The 18,094-nt window shown below is 38.9% G+C and overlaps 1 protein-coding gene across 1 annotated transcript in view; it reads left to right on the top strand.

Annotated features, from left to right (window-relative positions):
* opn7b (opsin 7, group member b) overlaps positions 1 to 11,667 on the top strand; it is a 121,158-nt gene extending 109,491 nt beyond the window's left edge. Inside the window, exons 5-6 of the mRNA XM_079588245.1 lie at positions 2,992 to 3,326; positions 10,645 to 11,667. Of these exons, the coding sequence (XP_079444371.1) occupies positions 2,992 to 3,326; positions 10,645 to 11,136 (827 nt within the window). The 3' untranslated portion in view covers positions 11,137 to 11,667. The remainder of the gene's footprint in view (positions 1 to 2,991; positions 3,327 to 10,644) is intronic.
* Positions 11,668 to 18,094: the final 6,427 nt, after the last annotated feature.

Here is an 18,094-nt window from a genome sequence, read left to right as displayed (position 1 = left end):
TAAAAGGGACCATGTGCAATTAAAAACATAAATGTAAACATTTGATGCATTACACCAGAGTTAGCCTAAGGCTAATTTACATCTGCAGTCCCCGTGTACAAATAAATAACAAATACATACAGCACAGGTTAAAATATAAACATTTTTCAAGAATATGTGGCATATCAAAACATAAGACATCAAACATTATTAAAGAGCATATGTATTTAATGCCCCTCACTGGCACGCACACACACACACACACACACCCACACACACACACACGCACGCACACACACACACTATAATCACAACATACAGTGGTATGCCCAGACACAGCCCCTTCTCAACTCTTACATCAACCCTGTAAGGAGGAAATGTGACTAAATAAAAAAATAGTATTACCCACTGAAGTTAGTGGATGCATTGTTGTGAAAGTTTTAAATGTTTTTTTAGATTATCTTTATCATGATATAAAGATAATAAATTCTTCATTTATAAGGATAAGTCAGATAATTGGCCGAGGAATTTGTACACCATTGAGGACATATTTATGAAGAAAAACATTTATTTTACATAATAAAATACCTAAAAAGATACTTTATTGTCCCTTTAAATAATACATCTGATTGAATAAGACATGATTAAATGTGCTGGTTTATTTAGTTAAACTAGGACAGCTTGAACTATGGTCAGATTAACACACGCACTCCAGTCCATCTTCAACCTGATTATTCATTGTAAAATACTTATTTTTTTAAGTTCCTACAAGTTTTCCTCTATATGGTGGTTCTTTAAAGCTAAAGTGCTTATAACGTGTCTCATGACTCATTGCTGTGAGTGAGTTTAGCTGGATGCCCAAACCCTTTCCTTCACTGGAGCGATACTATTCTCCTACAGGCTATCTCTGAAGCTCGCATTCAGTTGCCCTCTTTTACGGTGCATTACTGAGGCTCTGGCTCTTTTCTGTTTTACATATTGTGACCCTGTTGTGCCGAAGCTGTTGTGCCATATTGAGAATTTGAATACATTTTTTGCTTGAAAGTTCCAGCAATTAGAAATTAAATTTTCACATACTACTACATTTACTACAGGACGTGATTCAGCAAATAAGAGAATTGCTTAATAGAGTTAAACGTACCATGAATGCCATAAACATCCATGACTATGCCCTTTGCTTTCATGTTATGCATTACATTTTTATGATGGTCGAGTTGATTTTGATTGAGTGTTATTGGAGTGACAGAGAAGAATAAATCGCGGGGGTTTATGAACTGTGAGGTTTCTGAATAAATTGTATCTATGGTTGTGTTTATTTGCACATATACTGTCTGCGTTGTTTTAGCTCCGAGTAATTATGCAAATCACACTCATGTGCAAACCCTGATGTACAGTAGGACGGATCTGAGCACTCAGCGGGGCGCACGCCGCGAACGCCTGCCGTATTTATTTGGGCCTGAAGCATGACTCCATTACCATGATCCAGGAGACTTATTTGTCTATTTAAAATGCTGAAAGTGCGGCAGTCTGCGTGGTGTGACTAAATACATGCGTCATTATAATGCGGTTCCATCAACTGATCATCTTTTGCTGAGTTATTGCTTCTGGGACCTCAAGAATAATACACAAAATATTGTATAAACTACAGTAAACGAAACACTCTGTTTCCACCAGAGGACATTTATGAAAGCCATTGTGTTTGTTTAATGCCTACTTTTCAATACTAATAATTAAAAACAGTCCACAATTAACTGGTAATAGGGGAGGGTCTCGTGATTGCGTGCAAAAGGAGCGTCTCAGTTTTTGTGTAATTAAAAGGAAAGGTCATGTGACCCAGTGGTAAACATGCCTCTGTCCCAACTTTTTAGGAGAGTTTTGCAGATCCAATTTTCCATTTTAAAGTTCAGATAAAACCGTATCTGTTTAGAATAGCTTTTAATGATATGATTGTTTGAGTTTGTGGTTTGTATTTATTGCCTTGTTTTATATTGTACGGTGTCCTTGAGTGAGCTGCGCCCATAAATAAAAGGTATTATTATTATTATTATTAAGTTGGTAAGTGAAAACCTTGAACATCTTTTCTTTGTACTTTTGACAGTTAAATAAAGATAAAAGAGAATTGAATTGCCCCTATTATGCTACTTTAAAGTTTACTAATTTTATTTTGTCTGCTACAACAGGTGTACATGCATCACAGGTCAAAAAACACTTTCATTTTCTCATAATATACATTGCACATCACCACATTGTTCACCGATCCTCAAACGACTCGATGGATGAATCAATCTCTCTAAATCCCTCCTTTCCGTGAGATACTCTGCTCTGATTGGCCAGACAGAACGTTAACAGATCACATGGTCTTCTGTTGGTCATCTAATAACGTTCCCGATATTACTTTAGGGGGACGTTGCATATTGGTTATTCTATGGTCAACCAGCAACGTTACAAAGAAGACATTTGGGACGTTAGCAGAACGGGACGTTTTATTAGGGACTGCGCTGGAAATTAAAATCATAGTATATTAACGATATTAAAATAACACTGCTCTAAACATAAGCAATTTCTGTGTGTATAGTATAATGTACATGCAAATTTCTATAAGTAGTATCCTGTTCTGATCATTGTCGTGTGTGTGTGTGTGTGTCATTCACCAACTTGGATATAATTGTAAATTAATCATTCTGGTATTTGGAAGTTTAGGCCATGTCCATAAGAATGTGATCAGGGGGATGCAGTTAGGGGGGCTGCAAAAAAAGGAGGCAAAAAGGCTTGCAAAATTCTGCTCTGTTTCAGCCACCATCGGGAGCATGCAGATATGGAGACGGAGATGTTTCGTTTATCCTTAATGTGTTGAGTAGTGTTATAAAGGTGCCTGTACAAGTATGTGAGCCATGAACTGTAGATCTGTCACCTTGTCATAGACCGTTCCCAGAGTATTTGGATCTTGTTTTCTTATGTAATGTCTTTCAGATCCAAATAAAAGTATTCATGTGTGTGTGTGTGTGTTATCAGGTAATAAGTTCTCCTCGTCCCACGCCCGTTTGCTGGTGGTGGGAGTGTGGTGTTACGCTGCCGTGTTCGCCGTCGGTCCGCTCTCAGGCTGGGGTCAGTACGGGTCAGAGCCTTACGGCACCGCCTGCTGTATCGACTGGCGCGCGCCCAGCTACAGCACGCCGGCCATGATCTACATCATCTGCCTCTTCTTCTTCTGTTACATCGTACCCTGCACCATCATCATCCTCTCCTACACCCTCATCCTCGTTACGGTCCGGGGGGCCCAGCACGCGGTCCAGCAGCACGTCTCTCCTCAGAACAAAATATCCAATGTGCAAACACTAATTGTCAAGGTAAGAGTCACACACAGAGTTGAGGAGAAGGAGAAGGAGTACTCTACTGCTTTTGGTAACAGTATAACACTGGTTCCTCACTGGTGTGATTGCTTTAATTCCTTGTACATTAAAAATGTCAAGTGGTGTAAAATGAACACTCGCCACTGTTAACATCTGAAAGTCAGTCAGTGCTCTTTCATGTCTTTCTGCGCTTCAATGGACGAATTCACTCAAAATGCTGTCAAAAACCGCCTGTCTCTGCGAGTATCCTAGTAATAAATAGTCTGCTATGCCTTAGGTGAACGCAAACCTGGACCCGATGTCAACGCAGTGCTGAAGTGCCAACTAGCCTCTCCCTATGGAGGATCCCTTTACCACTCTACAGATAAAGCATTGTGGAAATTCGCGTATCTTCCCCGTAGTGATCAAATTAAATTAAATTCTGTATCAAATTTATAGGCAGGACAAGTAGTTTGTTAAGGCTTGGTTTGTAGAGAATTACAAACATGCGCACATATATTCAAACGCACATAACTATAGAACTAATTCTTGATGCGCACGTGAGCGTCATCAGTGTTTCTCACAGGTTCAGTTTAAAGTTTGTGTAGAGAGAACGGTGTCGTCTTAGCGGCCCCTAATTTAATAACTAATGATCGTTGCGACGGAAGTGAATCAATCAAAACTAACTTTAGCTGGAAAATAACATTATTCAGGAACCGCTATAAAGCCAAACAATCTGTTACCTTAAACTATACGTTTATCTCTGTAAAGCTGCTTTGAAACAATCTACATTGTTAAAAGCGCTATATAAATGAAGATGACTTGACAAACACAAAACGCATGATCCGTGAGTGCATTCAGTCCTAAAGGGACAGCATCCCAATAATCCCGCTACTGTCTGTGCGGTTTTAATGTTAACCAAACAACAAAGGACAAAAAAAAAACACTCACTGCTCTTGAACATTAAAAAGTATATGAAGACTATGCAGTGTTATTTATCGGATTAGCCTGATTTATTTTGGTACCTGAAAACTATTAGACCTGCCAGAAGAGCACTGTTAATTTCATTTGTGTGTATTGTATTGTATTTATTTGTGCTTTTGCTTTTAATTAGATTTTTTGGTCTTGTTTTATTACTGACTGTTTACTTGTCTTTTAAAATATAGGCTATTACATTTATATTAGTTAAACTTGTGGTTTTAGCTGTGGTATCAAATTGGAATAGAGGAGTGGGAATTTTCACTGGTATCTATAAATTTGGTGTCATAACTGCCTGTTTTTGTGTCATGGCTAGTAAAAAATATTTTTGGCCGGTACGTTTTCTTAAGTCACCAGCCATTGTGAGGTATGGCAAACCTCAGGCCCTGTTTACACGAGAACGCTCGCAGGTGAAAACGTAAAAATATTTTATTGGATGTGCCTTTCGTTTACACGGCGACGGCGTTTTTGGGGCTTAAAAATGGAAAAAAGTGAAACCAACCTCCAGAGTGGAAATCTTAAAAACGCTCCACCATCGCGTTCCCGTCTAAAGGGTAAAAAACTGTAAAAACGCAAAAGTCTGCTAGACAGTGAAGGCGTCGCGTACGCGTTCACAGGCATGCGCCAGTACAGGAAAATAACAAAACATTATCAAACTAAAATATAGCATTAATTTCATTGACAAAAACTAACATTTTGTCATTTTTGAGCGACACGCGAAGAGCGCCGAGGGTTACAGCAGCAGCTTTACCGTATTAAACATGAAAAACTGTGTCAGCGTTTCTTTCACTTTCAGTGCTCCACATCGCCACCTGGCCGCCTGGAGTGCACACTACGTCGAATCTCACACACTTTTGCGTCACCATATGCACGCAGATTTCCCCCCATAACGCTCGTCTAAACGCAGAATAAAAAGTGATAACGCAACGCCACTTTTGCGTTTTCTCTTCAGATCGTTTCCGTGTAAACATAGCCTTAGTAGAGGGCAGAGCAGACAGCAATGCCCTACATTACTGATCAGAGTCAGTGTTAAACTGGTTAAGATGATCCAGAAATGGTTGCCATACAAGTTTACCTATACGTCCACACCGCACTCTCTCCATGAGGAGTCTTCCAGTGAGGTACGGCAACCAGGTCTTGAACTGAGGAACTGTATCTGATTTCCAGAGCTTTAGAATGATGCATAATCACTCCACAAATATTAGTGCTTTGTACAGAGATATTATGGTCTGACAAAGAAACAGAATCTCCAAATAATGTGATCTCTGGATCAGGGTTAAACACAAAACCATACATGTCAGAGAACCACTTAAACATGTTACACCAAAACTGGTAAAGTTTAGGGCATGTCCAGAAGAGATGGGTAAGAGAGCCCTCTGCAGATTTACACCGGTCACATGTAGGAGAACCGGTGGGGAAATTGTATGTAATTTAGATTTTGAATAGTCAAGTCAAGTCAGGTCATCTTCATTTATATAGCGCTTTTAACAATGTAGATTGTTTCAAAGCTGCTTTACAGAGATAAACGTATAATTTAAGGTAACAGATTGTTTTGTCTTCATAGCGGTTCTTGAATAATGTTATTTTCCAGATAAAGTTAGTTTTGATTGATTCACTTCCGTCGAGAGGGTAATTTGTTATTAAATTAGGGGCCGCAAGACGACACCGTTCTCTCTACACAGACTTTAAACTGAACCTGTGAGAAACACTGATGGCGCTCACGTGCGAGCACGTGTGAAATCAGTCCAATGGCGTGACGGGACATCATAGGCGGGTGACGGACGCTATAAAGCGCATCCAGACCAAACAATGGGTCTCATTCGCTAATAATTGCTTGGATTATTTCGTATTTGTACGCACAGGGGAACTTCTCACAAAAAATCTCCGCCTAATTCAACACACGTTCATATGCACATGAATCTTAACACGTGAATGCACGTGTTCTTAACATTGTTCTGATGTTAGTGAGTTTGGAGGATTGTAAACCACGTGCACAAGGTTAGTCATTTGCATAAAACACGTCCAAACCATCTCCATATGTGGGCTTTCCACAAACGCTTTCCTAACAACCTTTCGTCAAAAAAAAAAAATATTACAGAATTTTGGGTGAATCGTGATTTGTTCGTAAAATCGTCCGTACGCACATTTCACACACAAAGTATCGTCGCGTAACACAGTTAAATTTGCTGAGGTTATAAGTCCACAATGTATTTTAATAATGCAGAGGGAACTGGGCAGATGGGAGTTTCCCTTACTCTCTTGTTCCTATGATCGCATACAAGCTAATTATGTGTGTCTGCAAACTATGATTTATGAGATCCTAAAATTAATATTCAGCCTGTCATTCAGACCGTGTATACTTGTCTGTTTGTTTCTTTGCTACATTTAATTTTGAGGAATTAAATGGAACATTTGTCTCTGTCATGATTCCTGTCTTGTGTTCCCCTGATCTTGTTTGTTATTTCCTGTTGTGCGCCATGCTTTGTAGTCCTTTGTATTTTTTCTTGTTGATTAGTTCCTTGATTGTTCCCAGGTGTGTCTTGTTTGCCAATAACCCCTGGTGTATTTAAACCCCAGTGTTTCTCATGTTCTTTGTCGAGTATTGTCCTACGTGAATATTATGTTTGGTGCATTCTTTCTGTTATCTGTGTTGGATTTGTTATTATGTTTAAGAAGTTTAATAAATTAAACTCACTGCATTTGGATCCAGCTCTCCTTTGTTTTTGAGTTCACCTTACATAACAGTCTGGCTTTGAGAAGATAGATGCCTATATGAAAATACTATATTCAGCCTTTCATCCAGACCATTCTTTACTTGTCTGGTTGATCTTTGGCTGCATTTAATTTTGAGTAATTAAATGATCAAATATTCATCTGACTTTTGAGAAGTTAGATGTCTGTATTAATATACATGTAAAGGCAAGTTCACACTACAGGATTTTAAAACGTCGGGCTGAACTGCGCGGTTCACAATACATGACTTGCTCTCTGTGAAATCAGGAGTGTTCAAGTTGTTGAGCTGTTCACACCACACGACACAACGTGATTGATCCGCAACAGGAGGTAACGCACTACACGAGGTGACAACAACTCTGTCATTCAACGATTATATCTTGTCTACAAACCACGTTTTGTCACGAATAATCACGCGATAAAACGAACCGGAAATGACGCAATACAGCACACGCGCCACTACCCAGCGAAGAAGAACACAAGTACACAACACGCGAGTCTTTGTTTGAATATGGACGTCAGACAGAAATTAGTGCTGCACACTGTTTGCGCGATGATTTGCTCTGAAAAAAAACCCCCCGCATATTTTCCCGGTGACCTCAACCCATGCCTTGCTCTGATTGGCTGTAGCTCATGACATCACATGTGGTTGAGTCGTGCGACAGCTCCAGATATCTAGCATGCTAGATATTTTTCTGGGCTCTGCGATGCGTCTTTGATGCGTTGTTGGCTCTTTCATACTAACAGATTGTCGAGCGTTCATCGGCCGCTAATCCCCCGTGATTTGCACGCGATAACAACCCGACCTGTCAGTGAGCTCAACGATTTGCAAATCGGGCTTAAATCGGGCTTAAAATCCTGTAGTGTGAACTAGGCATAACAAGGGGAGAAGGAGGTGGGAACCACCGATCACTTTAATCTATTCCAAAAAAAAAAAAAATGAAAGTAAAGCGGCTAAATGACTAAACGGGTTATTAATAAGGCTGTATTATTCATGCTAGGCCAGTGGTTGGCAATGTCACTTTGTAAAGAAACACTACTCACCTGTAGACTGGAAATGTATGTACATGACGTCACCTTTTTTACAAATTCGCATTTTTGTAGTTTACAAAATATGGTATCGTTTTCAAAAACATGTATTTTGAATCTCGTTTTCAAAAACATGTATTTTGAATCTCGTTTTCAAAAGTTAGAAAATTCCAGGCTCACAAAACGCAGTTGTAGTGTAAATTACCGGTCAAAATGCATTAAAAGTTTTTGTTTTTAGTTGAAAACGGCCCCTATAGGATTAAATTAAATAGGATGTAATCAAATATTTACTTTCCCTGCCAAAACATACACTGTCCCTGCCCAAAATAAATGAATTAAGCAATTTCTTTTGTTGTTTTGACCTATGTAACCTTACAATACCAACATTTTAGATACCAGTGAAATTTCACAATTCTCAATTCACAATCACAGCAAAAACTAATACTAGCCTCACTAACACAAAGTTCAAACATTAAAGACAAGTAAACACTCAATAATAAAATAAGAATGAATGAGCAATTTACAAGCAATAGCACAAATAAATACAAGAGAACAAAGATACAAATGAAATGAACAGTACTTTAAAGTGCTTGTGAAAACTGTATTATGAAGTAATTGTACACAAATACCTATTAAAGCTGCTAAAGTTATTTAGTTTAAAGGAAAACGCTGACTTTTTGGGACTTTAGCTTATTCACCGTATCCCCCAGAGTTATATAAGTCCATACATACACTTCTCATCTCCGTGCGTACCGTAACTCTGTCTGACGCACCCACCGCTAGCCTAGCTTAGCACAAAGACTGGAGGTAAATGGCTCCAGCTAGCATACTGCTCTCAATAAGTGACAAGATAATGCCAACATTTTCCTATTTACATGTTGTGATTTGTATAGTCACAGCGTGTACAAATAACAAAGTCACATGAGACACAGCCATCTTCTAACCGTATACACACTGGGAACTATATTCTCAGAAGGCGAAGCACTGCTACTTCTGCGGTGGGATTTGCTCGCAGCGCCTGAGAAGCCCCGTGGTGAGGAGCAGAGAGTTTGCTCAGTGTTGCGCTAATCACTCCGCAGAAGTAGCAGTGCTTCGCCTTCTGAGAATATAGTTCCCAGTGTGTATACGGTTAGAAGATGGCTGTGTCTCATGTGACTTTGTTATTTGTACACGCTGTGACTATACAAATCACAACATGTAAATAGAAAAATGTTGGCGTTATTTTGTCACTTATTGGGAGCAGTGTGCTAGCTGGAGCCATTTACCTCCAGTCTTTGTGCTAAGCTAGGCTAGCGGTGGGTGCGTTAGACAGAGTTACGGCACGCACAGAGATGAGGAGGGTATGTATGGACTTATCTAACTCTGGGGGATACGGTGAATAAGCTAAAGTCCCAAACAATTGGTGTGTTCCTTTAAGTTTTCAATGTTGTCTGTGTTGTGTTTTAAGACAAATTATGTGCATATTCATTAGTCAACACCACTGAGTATTTTCTCCTTAAAACGGCAGTGTACCAAAGACAGTCTCAAAAACACAGTTTGAAACCACCCTTGCTCCTAACATCACAAACATCACCAATCAGTCAACATGCTGGACAGGGCTTATCCTATCATTTCTAAGGATGATTATTAGCTGTTTGATAACGTAGTCAAGCCAAAGGCTTGTAGAGATGGGTTGTGTGCTTTCCTCTCAATAACAAAATAAGTGAAATTCATAACGTAATTTCAGGAGGAGTGAACCCATCTAATCTTTCAAATAACTGCCGGATCCGCTGTTTGGCGTCCCTCCACCTCCCCAGCTCCACCTACATAAGTTAGGCATCTTGCTACCATACTCATCATCCAAGCATTAGTAGTCCCACTGGGAGTGTATCTAAGCTCGAGTTGAAGCTGCTTCCTCGACCCCCTCCACGGCGGAAAGCAAGCCAAATACGCTTAACCTTATTATCTCAAAGATTATATGGGCAAAGGAACTCGTGAAACAACAAAAATGACAGTGGTCAGAAAATGGTAGTTAAGAAAGCATCTGACCATAGAGATACCACATACTTGTGGTATGTTTTCACAAGCTCTAAAATTCGGCACTCATCAATTCATATCACGCTTATTTAAATAGCAATTTATACAAAAGATTGCTTTAATGCAAGCAGTATTAAACTACAGTACTAAACATGAAAAAAAAAACATCATGTCAGTATTAAACAAGTCTCATTTTCAATTATACTTTTTTTTCTTCTATAAAGTAGCTCTCCAGAGTGTTCATGTTATTACTCACATCTGACTTAACAGAAGAAATGAACTGGAGAAGATTTCCACATCACAGAAGGAGGATCCCCGGAGCACACCTACCTATTACTTAATCACCACAGACCAATAGCAGTTTGTAGATGTTTGCTGGAGCATCAGGCATATCTCAGGACAGCCCAGATGAGTGAAAGTGGAGGAAAAGCCCATAGCAGGAGATCTGGACACTTGTAATCCAGGGCATCCAGACCTAATGGGCCTCGTTCCTCCTCTACTGCAAACCACAGGGAACAATGAGTTTTAGCTGTATTAATGTGTGTGTGTTAATGTTTGTGTCTGTTTCCTCTTCATATAGCTATCAGTGGCAGTATGTATTGGATTTCTGATGGCGTGGAGCCCGTATGCTGTGGTATCCATGTGGGCGGCCTTTAGTGATCCAGACTTGGTACCTCCAATAGCATTTGCCCTGGCCGCTATGTTTGCCAAGTCATCCACCCTCTACAACCCAATGGTCTACCTCGTCTTCAAGCCAAGCTTTCGGAAATCCCTGTGCCGGGATGCCACAAAATGCAAGAGAACACTTTGTCCCTGCATGTGCCAGACAGACAGCCAACAAAAAGGCACAGAAAGCCGTTCAAAACTGAACACAAAGGATAAGTGTAACCACACATGGGTCTCTAATGGACTGAATGAGAGCCACCAGACATGCAGACATTGTCCAGAAGGACAAACAGGGCATTACCTGGACATCACTCCCCAACGGACAGCACGCATCCTCATGGGCTCCGCCCACAGTGAGGTGGCAGTCAGCCAGCTCTCCAACGAGATAAACAGCGACTTCCTTTAGAAGAAGAGAAACTGATCAAAAATGAAGGAAGGAAGTCATAAAACCTTCTTTTCCCTCTGTTTAATAATAGGGGCAATAAGTATGCTATAAAGTCTCATACTTGGTAGCAAATCTGAGTGGCAAACTTGGACATATGGCATACATGCCACCCTCAGATATGCCCAAAAATGAAAGATCTGTCATTTTGTACTCTTTCTAATTTCTTCCAAACCCGTATACATGAATTATTTTTCCATAGAACATAATAAAAATTATATCAATGATGCACAAAAATCAATTATTCATGAGGTTATTGAGGTGCAACATGACAGTATGCCTCGACAGGAGACATATTTGACTTGAGCTACAGTGTATCAGTGAATAATGATTTCAATTGTGGTGTGTTTCTTACACAAAGCTGTCATGTGAATATGGAAGACGTGAAGTGCACAAGATATATGTTGTATTATAGAGCTTTTTGATATTTTTTGTGATTTTTTTGGTCGCCATGAACTATGAAAAAGAGCAGCATGAAGATTATTCAAATTATTTAAAAAAAATAAAAAAAAATAATGGCATACAGGTTTGGAAGGTGACATAAAGATGACCGTAAATAATGACAATGTTCAATTTGTTATTATTATTTTGTTAATCAACTGGTTAAAGGTAGGGTAGGTAGGATTTATATAAAAACTTTTTACCAAATTTGATTAAACTTTCTATATATATCAATGCATAATTAAAATGTAAGTACTCTGATAAAAAGAGTATAAAAATTGAGTGACTCTAGACCGTTTAATCTTCATTAAACACAGCTCATTATTTCCATTCGGGACGAATCACAGGATTGGCTTGCGCAACTGTCACTCTCCGTCGCCATGACTACCGCCGCTATTACTGGCTCTGCCCACGTGCGCGCAGTCGCGCACCCGTTTTTAGGTGGGAGTGAATGGAATTAATGAGCTGTGTTTTATGAAGATTAAATACACTAGAGTCACTCGTTTTTTTTTACTCTCTATTTCAGAGTACTTGCATTTTAATTATGCATTGGTATATAAAGACAGTTTAAACAAATTTGAATAAAAGTTTTTTTTAGACAATTCTGACCTACCCTACCTTTAACCTTTCATTCAGGCTTTTTGTAGCCAGTTAGTGGTTTAAAAAGCATGTTTTTTTTGTTTTGTTTTTTTGAGAATTTTACATCTACTGACTTTAAATTATCTTTGTGTACTGATAAAAACCTTTATTCTCATGACTTTTTTTCAGTGGGACATTGGTTATCAGTGCATGAGCTCACCACCACCTATGCATTTATTTAAGTATTTATTTTTTTATTTAAATCAAGCCTCAAATGCAAGTGATATATTATGGATAATAAATGTCAGTTTTAGTGATGGAATCTGTTTTTTCCACCTGTGAATGGAACTGAAAATGCACAATTATATTTAGACAGAATTTAAGCTTGTATATTTTGATATTAAAGTAAAAAATGTTATGATATCCACGAATGTACCCTTTATTTATTAATCAATTAAATAATTTTATTAAAGGTACACTACGTATCTTTTGGCCCTTTAGCGGTTAAAAAACAAAACGGCATGAATTTTGCGGAAGAACATTGTTTTGGTTGAGCTACAGCTCTGCATGACTGTGGATGAATATGGTTATCCCACCTCTCATAAAACATTCACTATAGGCTTAAGAGATATAACCAGTTTAGATGGAAAGGATTTTAAGCTGACTAGCTGAAGACGGTATTGTAGCTTTACCCATTGACAGATACGGTACTTCCTTGAAAATAAATTCCAGCGCAGAACTACAACAACCGTAATGAAATGACCTCTGTTAGAAAGCTATATGGCAATTTATCAATACAATAGAATCAAATATTGAGTAATAAAAACTGCATCTCCATGTCACTTTAAAAAACATTAAAATCCCTCAGTTCTCACCATCTCCGAAAAGCCAAGTCAATCTTGATTATAGTTTTAATAAGAGCTCTGTCACATTTCATTTAGCTTGCAGCAACTCCTCTGTTCAGCTTTTTTTTTAAACAGGCGATTCCCCTTCGAGATATAGCATGCTCCATGTGAACCTTTCTCGTTCGTTGTGACAACAAACCTATGCCACTCCCTCATGTATCAAAATAGCAGGAGAAACTTTTCTCTATTAATGGACCCGCACAGATGAGTGACATAAGTACGAAATTTCGCCTGAAAAAACATCCCACTCGGTCACGTTATATAAAAAGAATTGGTGTATTGACTCATTCTTTAAAATTGTAAGTTACAAAGTGCACCTTTGAAGAAACAAATAAACACTCTAATGATAGTTAGTAGACATGAAGGGGCAATGTTACTTATAGACAACAGAATGTGTTAAAGGGACCATCCAAATAAAGTGAAACCGAAAACTTTTACCCCCATTGAGAAAAAAAAATTTGATTGACCGAAGCAAGTCGATCACAGGCATGTAGGAAGTACTTCTCCTCACAGGGTTACAGTCATAACCAAGAAGTTCCCTTTCAAGGGAACTCCACACTGCGTCAGGGGTTAACGCTATGGGAATGTTTATACCCACTATGCCATACTGAGTAGTGCCTGTCCTAGTGTGAATCATGGCAAGAACAAATCTAGGGCATAAGCAGATGTGGAGTCAATGTTATAAAACCTCACACATCTGTGCAGAGAGGACCAGCCCGGCACATCACGTACTTCCTGCAGGGAAACTCCTGTATATAAGCTTTCAAAGCCGCCATACCCGTAGTCGAATGTGCTCTGAGAGCCATAGGTGAAGGTTGGTACATCTACACCCGTGATGTAGAGTGGGAATTACAATTTTGTTTGCTCACCATATTATGATATATAATGCATTGAGATGACTACGGGACAAATGAACAATAAATATGACAGACAATTCACAATTGCGGAAGGCACAGAAACTGACATTGTTTGGTCAAGATGTGTTTGATAGCTTCCTGGTCATGATGTCACATGCCACGGGATGACGTCCCACCATGCCGTTGGACTGATTTCACGTGTGCTTCAAGAAGCAATCACGTTACATATTGTTACAACATCTGATGCATCGTGGAGTTCCCTCAGGGAATCATTATCATCATTGTTAGCATAAATTACTGAAAAATTATATACAATTGTGGAGATTTCTATTGACAGAAAGTTTTATTGATTTGCTGCTTTCTTGATTTATTGCCAAGAAAGTAAAATAATAAATGTTTGTATAAGCCAACTCATACAATGTTATGAAAAAGTAAGTAAACCCCTTTTTAACATGTGGGCATTTCAACTTTTCATGGAACTTTTCACAGACAGAATTATTGGGTTATAATGTATTTAATAACACAAAATTGCTTTGAAATCTTTTTGTTTTCTTTTATAAAAATGTCTACAGAAATTGTATTGTTGTCTTTGGGAAAAATAAATAAACCCCTATATTTGGTAGGTGGTATTGTCTCCTTTTGATAGAAACAACTTCTTGTTCTGCAAGTTCACTTACAGCTTTTTACAGATGGCCTTTAATCCAAAGAGGAATACAGCAAGCGATTGATCATGAAGAGGCAAATAAACACAGGAAGTGCTCAAAATACCAAGTTTCAGACATTGCTCGGAGTAGCACAAACTAGAATAGGAAGGGATTCAAGTGAAAGTGATTTTTTTATTTAGTTTATTGTGAGGTTAAATGCTCTTGGATGAGTTTTCAGCTGTCTTTTTAATATAGTCAGGGATTCTGTAATCCAGATGAAGGCGTGGAGCTTGTTCCACCAGCAGGAATCAGTGAGCAAACATGTTCTGGAGAGTTATATCACTCTTGATATAACGTGAAATTATGATGGCAAGTTTCCCAGGCCCTGAAGCAGCAAAATAGCTCTAAATCTGTATGAGGATCTTTTTCTCAAATGGAATCATTGGTTCTGTTGATCTTCCAATACTTATTACAAAACCAGACCATTTTTTTAGGTTTTATATATAGGTGTGGCCTTCCCCTTGAATGATGTTCTTGCACTTGATTCTACTCATTGGTCCTCTTGATTCTAATTTTAGGTCTTAAAGGGATAGTTCACTTTAAAATTAAAATTATGTCATCATATAATCACCCTCAAGTTGTTTCAAACCTGTATGAATTTCTTTCTTCTGCTAAACACAAAGGAAGATATTTTGAAGAATGTCGGTAACCAGTATGCCAGAATTTCTGTATTTTTTTTCCTTGGCCATAAGTGTTAATGCGCATCCACTTTGATTCTCTAATATAAACAGACGCAGCAGTTTTCATTTTTGCAAATCATACATTATTACAAGGAAAAATATTAACACACGAGGGAAATCATTGTTGTGTCCGTGAAGATGTGAAAAAGATCTATCTAGATTTAAAAAAAATATATCTAGATTACACATTTACCCAAATTATACGCCTGTTTAGCCAAAGCTAATTTGGGTGGGTTTCTCCCATCATCCCCAATGTCACTTCTCTGTGTTTTACGGCCCTGACGAGAACGTCGGTCTCCTCGGCTGTGAACCGCTCCTGGCGTGCGCCGGCAAATCCGCCGTTATAATAGCAATCCGCCGTGGAACAAGCGCGCCGGCTCTTAAAGGGAATGTGAGAGGACGCTCTGATTGGTTTATTTCACGTTACGCCCAAACCACACCTATAAATAATGAAGCTGCTTCAGACCAACCCCTTTTAGATTTGCGCCAGGCGCAAGAGTCGTTTATCTCGCCGGGAAAATAGCAACAGCGCCGGGATCCGCCCACAAAGTTACTTGCGCTTTGCCACTTGCGTTTCAGACCGTTAAAATAGGGCCCCAGGTGTCTTCAATAATGATCAATAATCACTCAATTAATCACTTAATTATCTGACTAACTTTTACACTGCTTCAGTGTTCATTTAACACTCATAACACTTTAACACTCTTGAGTGTGGAGCCAAATAAACTCTGTTTTGGGAACTATACGGTTATCCGGACCACACGTGTGTCTTTTAGTCCCGGATAGCCCGTAATCCCTGATTGGTCTTAACCCCAGTGACGGGTAGGTTTAGGGGCGGGGTTAGGGGTAGGCCATCGTGTGACCGGATAACCGTATAGTACCCTGTTTTGATTTACTGGCACATAGACAAAGAACATCTGGCTGTATGAATCATTACAAAATCAATCCAAAATCACTGGTCACAGATCAGGCATTAGAATAACACGGTTACTTACATGTTGTCACATTACTGCTGAGTCCATATCGTGCACCAAAATGGCGACTGATTTACCAAAGAAACCACAGTGAAATGTACCGAACAAACAAATAATGCCCAACTGCGACATTCACATTTTTGAAGATAAATAAATAACCACATGCCTAGCATTAGGATCCTTTGCAATGTGGAATTTGTAGTCCATCCTGTATTGCTCTTCTCTGCCGGCAAACTGAGGCTGCGTTTACACTTGGTAAGTGTAAGTCATTTACAACACTTTCTGCATCCCCTAATGTGTTATTCATCACACGTAAACATGTTTCATATCATATCATTTACTGATCTTCATTACAAGTTATGTGTGTGTGTAACGTGATCTCATGAGCGGAGTGAGATTTCATGTGTATTCAACCCATTTCAAAACATTCAATCACTTTACCCAAGCCTGAACTTTAAAATGTTAAAAAAATTAATTGTAAATAACTCTATCATCATTTAATTATCTCTTAATACATTTTTTTTAAAATCCCATAGGACAGAAGCCATAACATGAAAACGCACCATAAACTGATCATAAACGTAGTTCATTATTTTGTGCATTTTATACCAAATCTTCAGAAGTCACATACATTACTCAGTAAAAAAAACTCAGTTTGTGCTTTTAACACAGACCAGTGTAGCGATTGGTGGAAAAGTAGCAGGCATGAGAGAGGATCTAAATGCTAGGACGTTTGGTATAATAAATGCTTCATTAACATGTATTCCTACTGTAATTCCTGATTAATTCAGGTAGTTATAAAACATGTAATAGTTGTCAGTTAACTATTTTTGTGAGCTCATCTAAAGTGAAGACTATGTAAAGCTTTTACAGAGGAGAGTTAAAGCCTCGGTTATCTTCTAAACAGACAAAGGAAACAAACACAACAAACACTTGATATAAAATGAAAAATAAACATGCCATAGAAAATAAAGAGTCCTGTACACCTCCAGAAAACATAACTGTGCAGTATACACTATAGTTGAGTGGGGAAAGTTATTTTTAGGGGCCAAGCACTGAAGGTGCGGGCACCTATTGTATCTGTTCCGGTTCTTATTAGGGGCCAAGCACTGAAGGTGCGGGCACCTATTGTATCTGTTCCCGTACCAAAAATAATTCTTCTTCTTCTTCCGCTCTGGGAGTCTATGGCAGCCCATAGAACCGATCGCGGGAAAGTTGTAATGGTTTGACATTCGGATAGAGGACAGTCCCAACATTAAATACACCAATTTTGGTGTGTCTAAGTCATTCCCTCTAGCGCCACCAACTGTCCAAAGTTTCACTCATGTTTATTCTAATAACTTTTGAACCACAAGGGCTAGAAACAAAATTATTTTTTCCTCTGATTCCTGACCTCGTGACGATTCGATTGCACCCAATGACGTCATTTTGCGCCATGAAAAGTTTTCCGCCATTTTGAATTTTCCGAAAAAGCTACTTTTTCGAACTCCTCCTAGGCCGTTGCTCCAATTTCCATGAAAATTTAATCAGATCATCTACAGACCATGCCGACAAAAAGTTATGGAATTCAAGTTGATTCGCTTAGCAATTTTCGAAAAAACCCACAAACAAATTTTACGTAGCGCTTGCGAAAACAGACGTAAGGCTGTATCTCCGCAACGCTTTGTTGGATTCAGACCAAATTTGCCACATGTCATCACAAGCATGACTTGAGGCTACATGCTGCGTTTCGGCGCAGCGCCACCTACTGGTCCGGAGATATGAAAAATGGCTATTTTTGCT

This window comes from Phoxinus phoxinus (genome assembly GCF_949152265.1).
Source record: "Phoxinus phoxinus genome assembly, chromosome: 18".
In the NCBI taxonomy this organism is placed as follows: domain Eukaryota; kingdom Metazoa; phylum Chordata; class Actinopteri; order Cypriniformes; family Leuciscidae; genus Phoxinus; species Phoxinus phoxinus.
The sequence above is the reverse complement of the archived record's forward strand: the minus strand, read 5'-3'. Positions and strand labels throughout refer to the sequence as shown.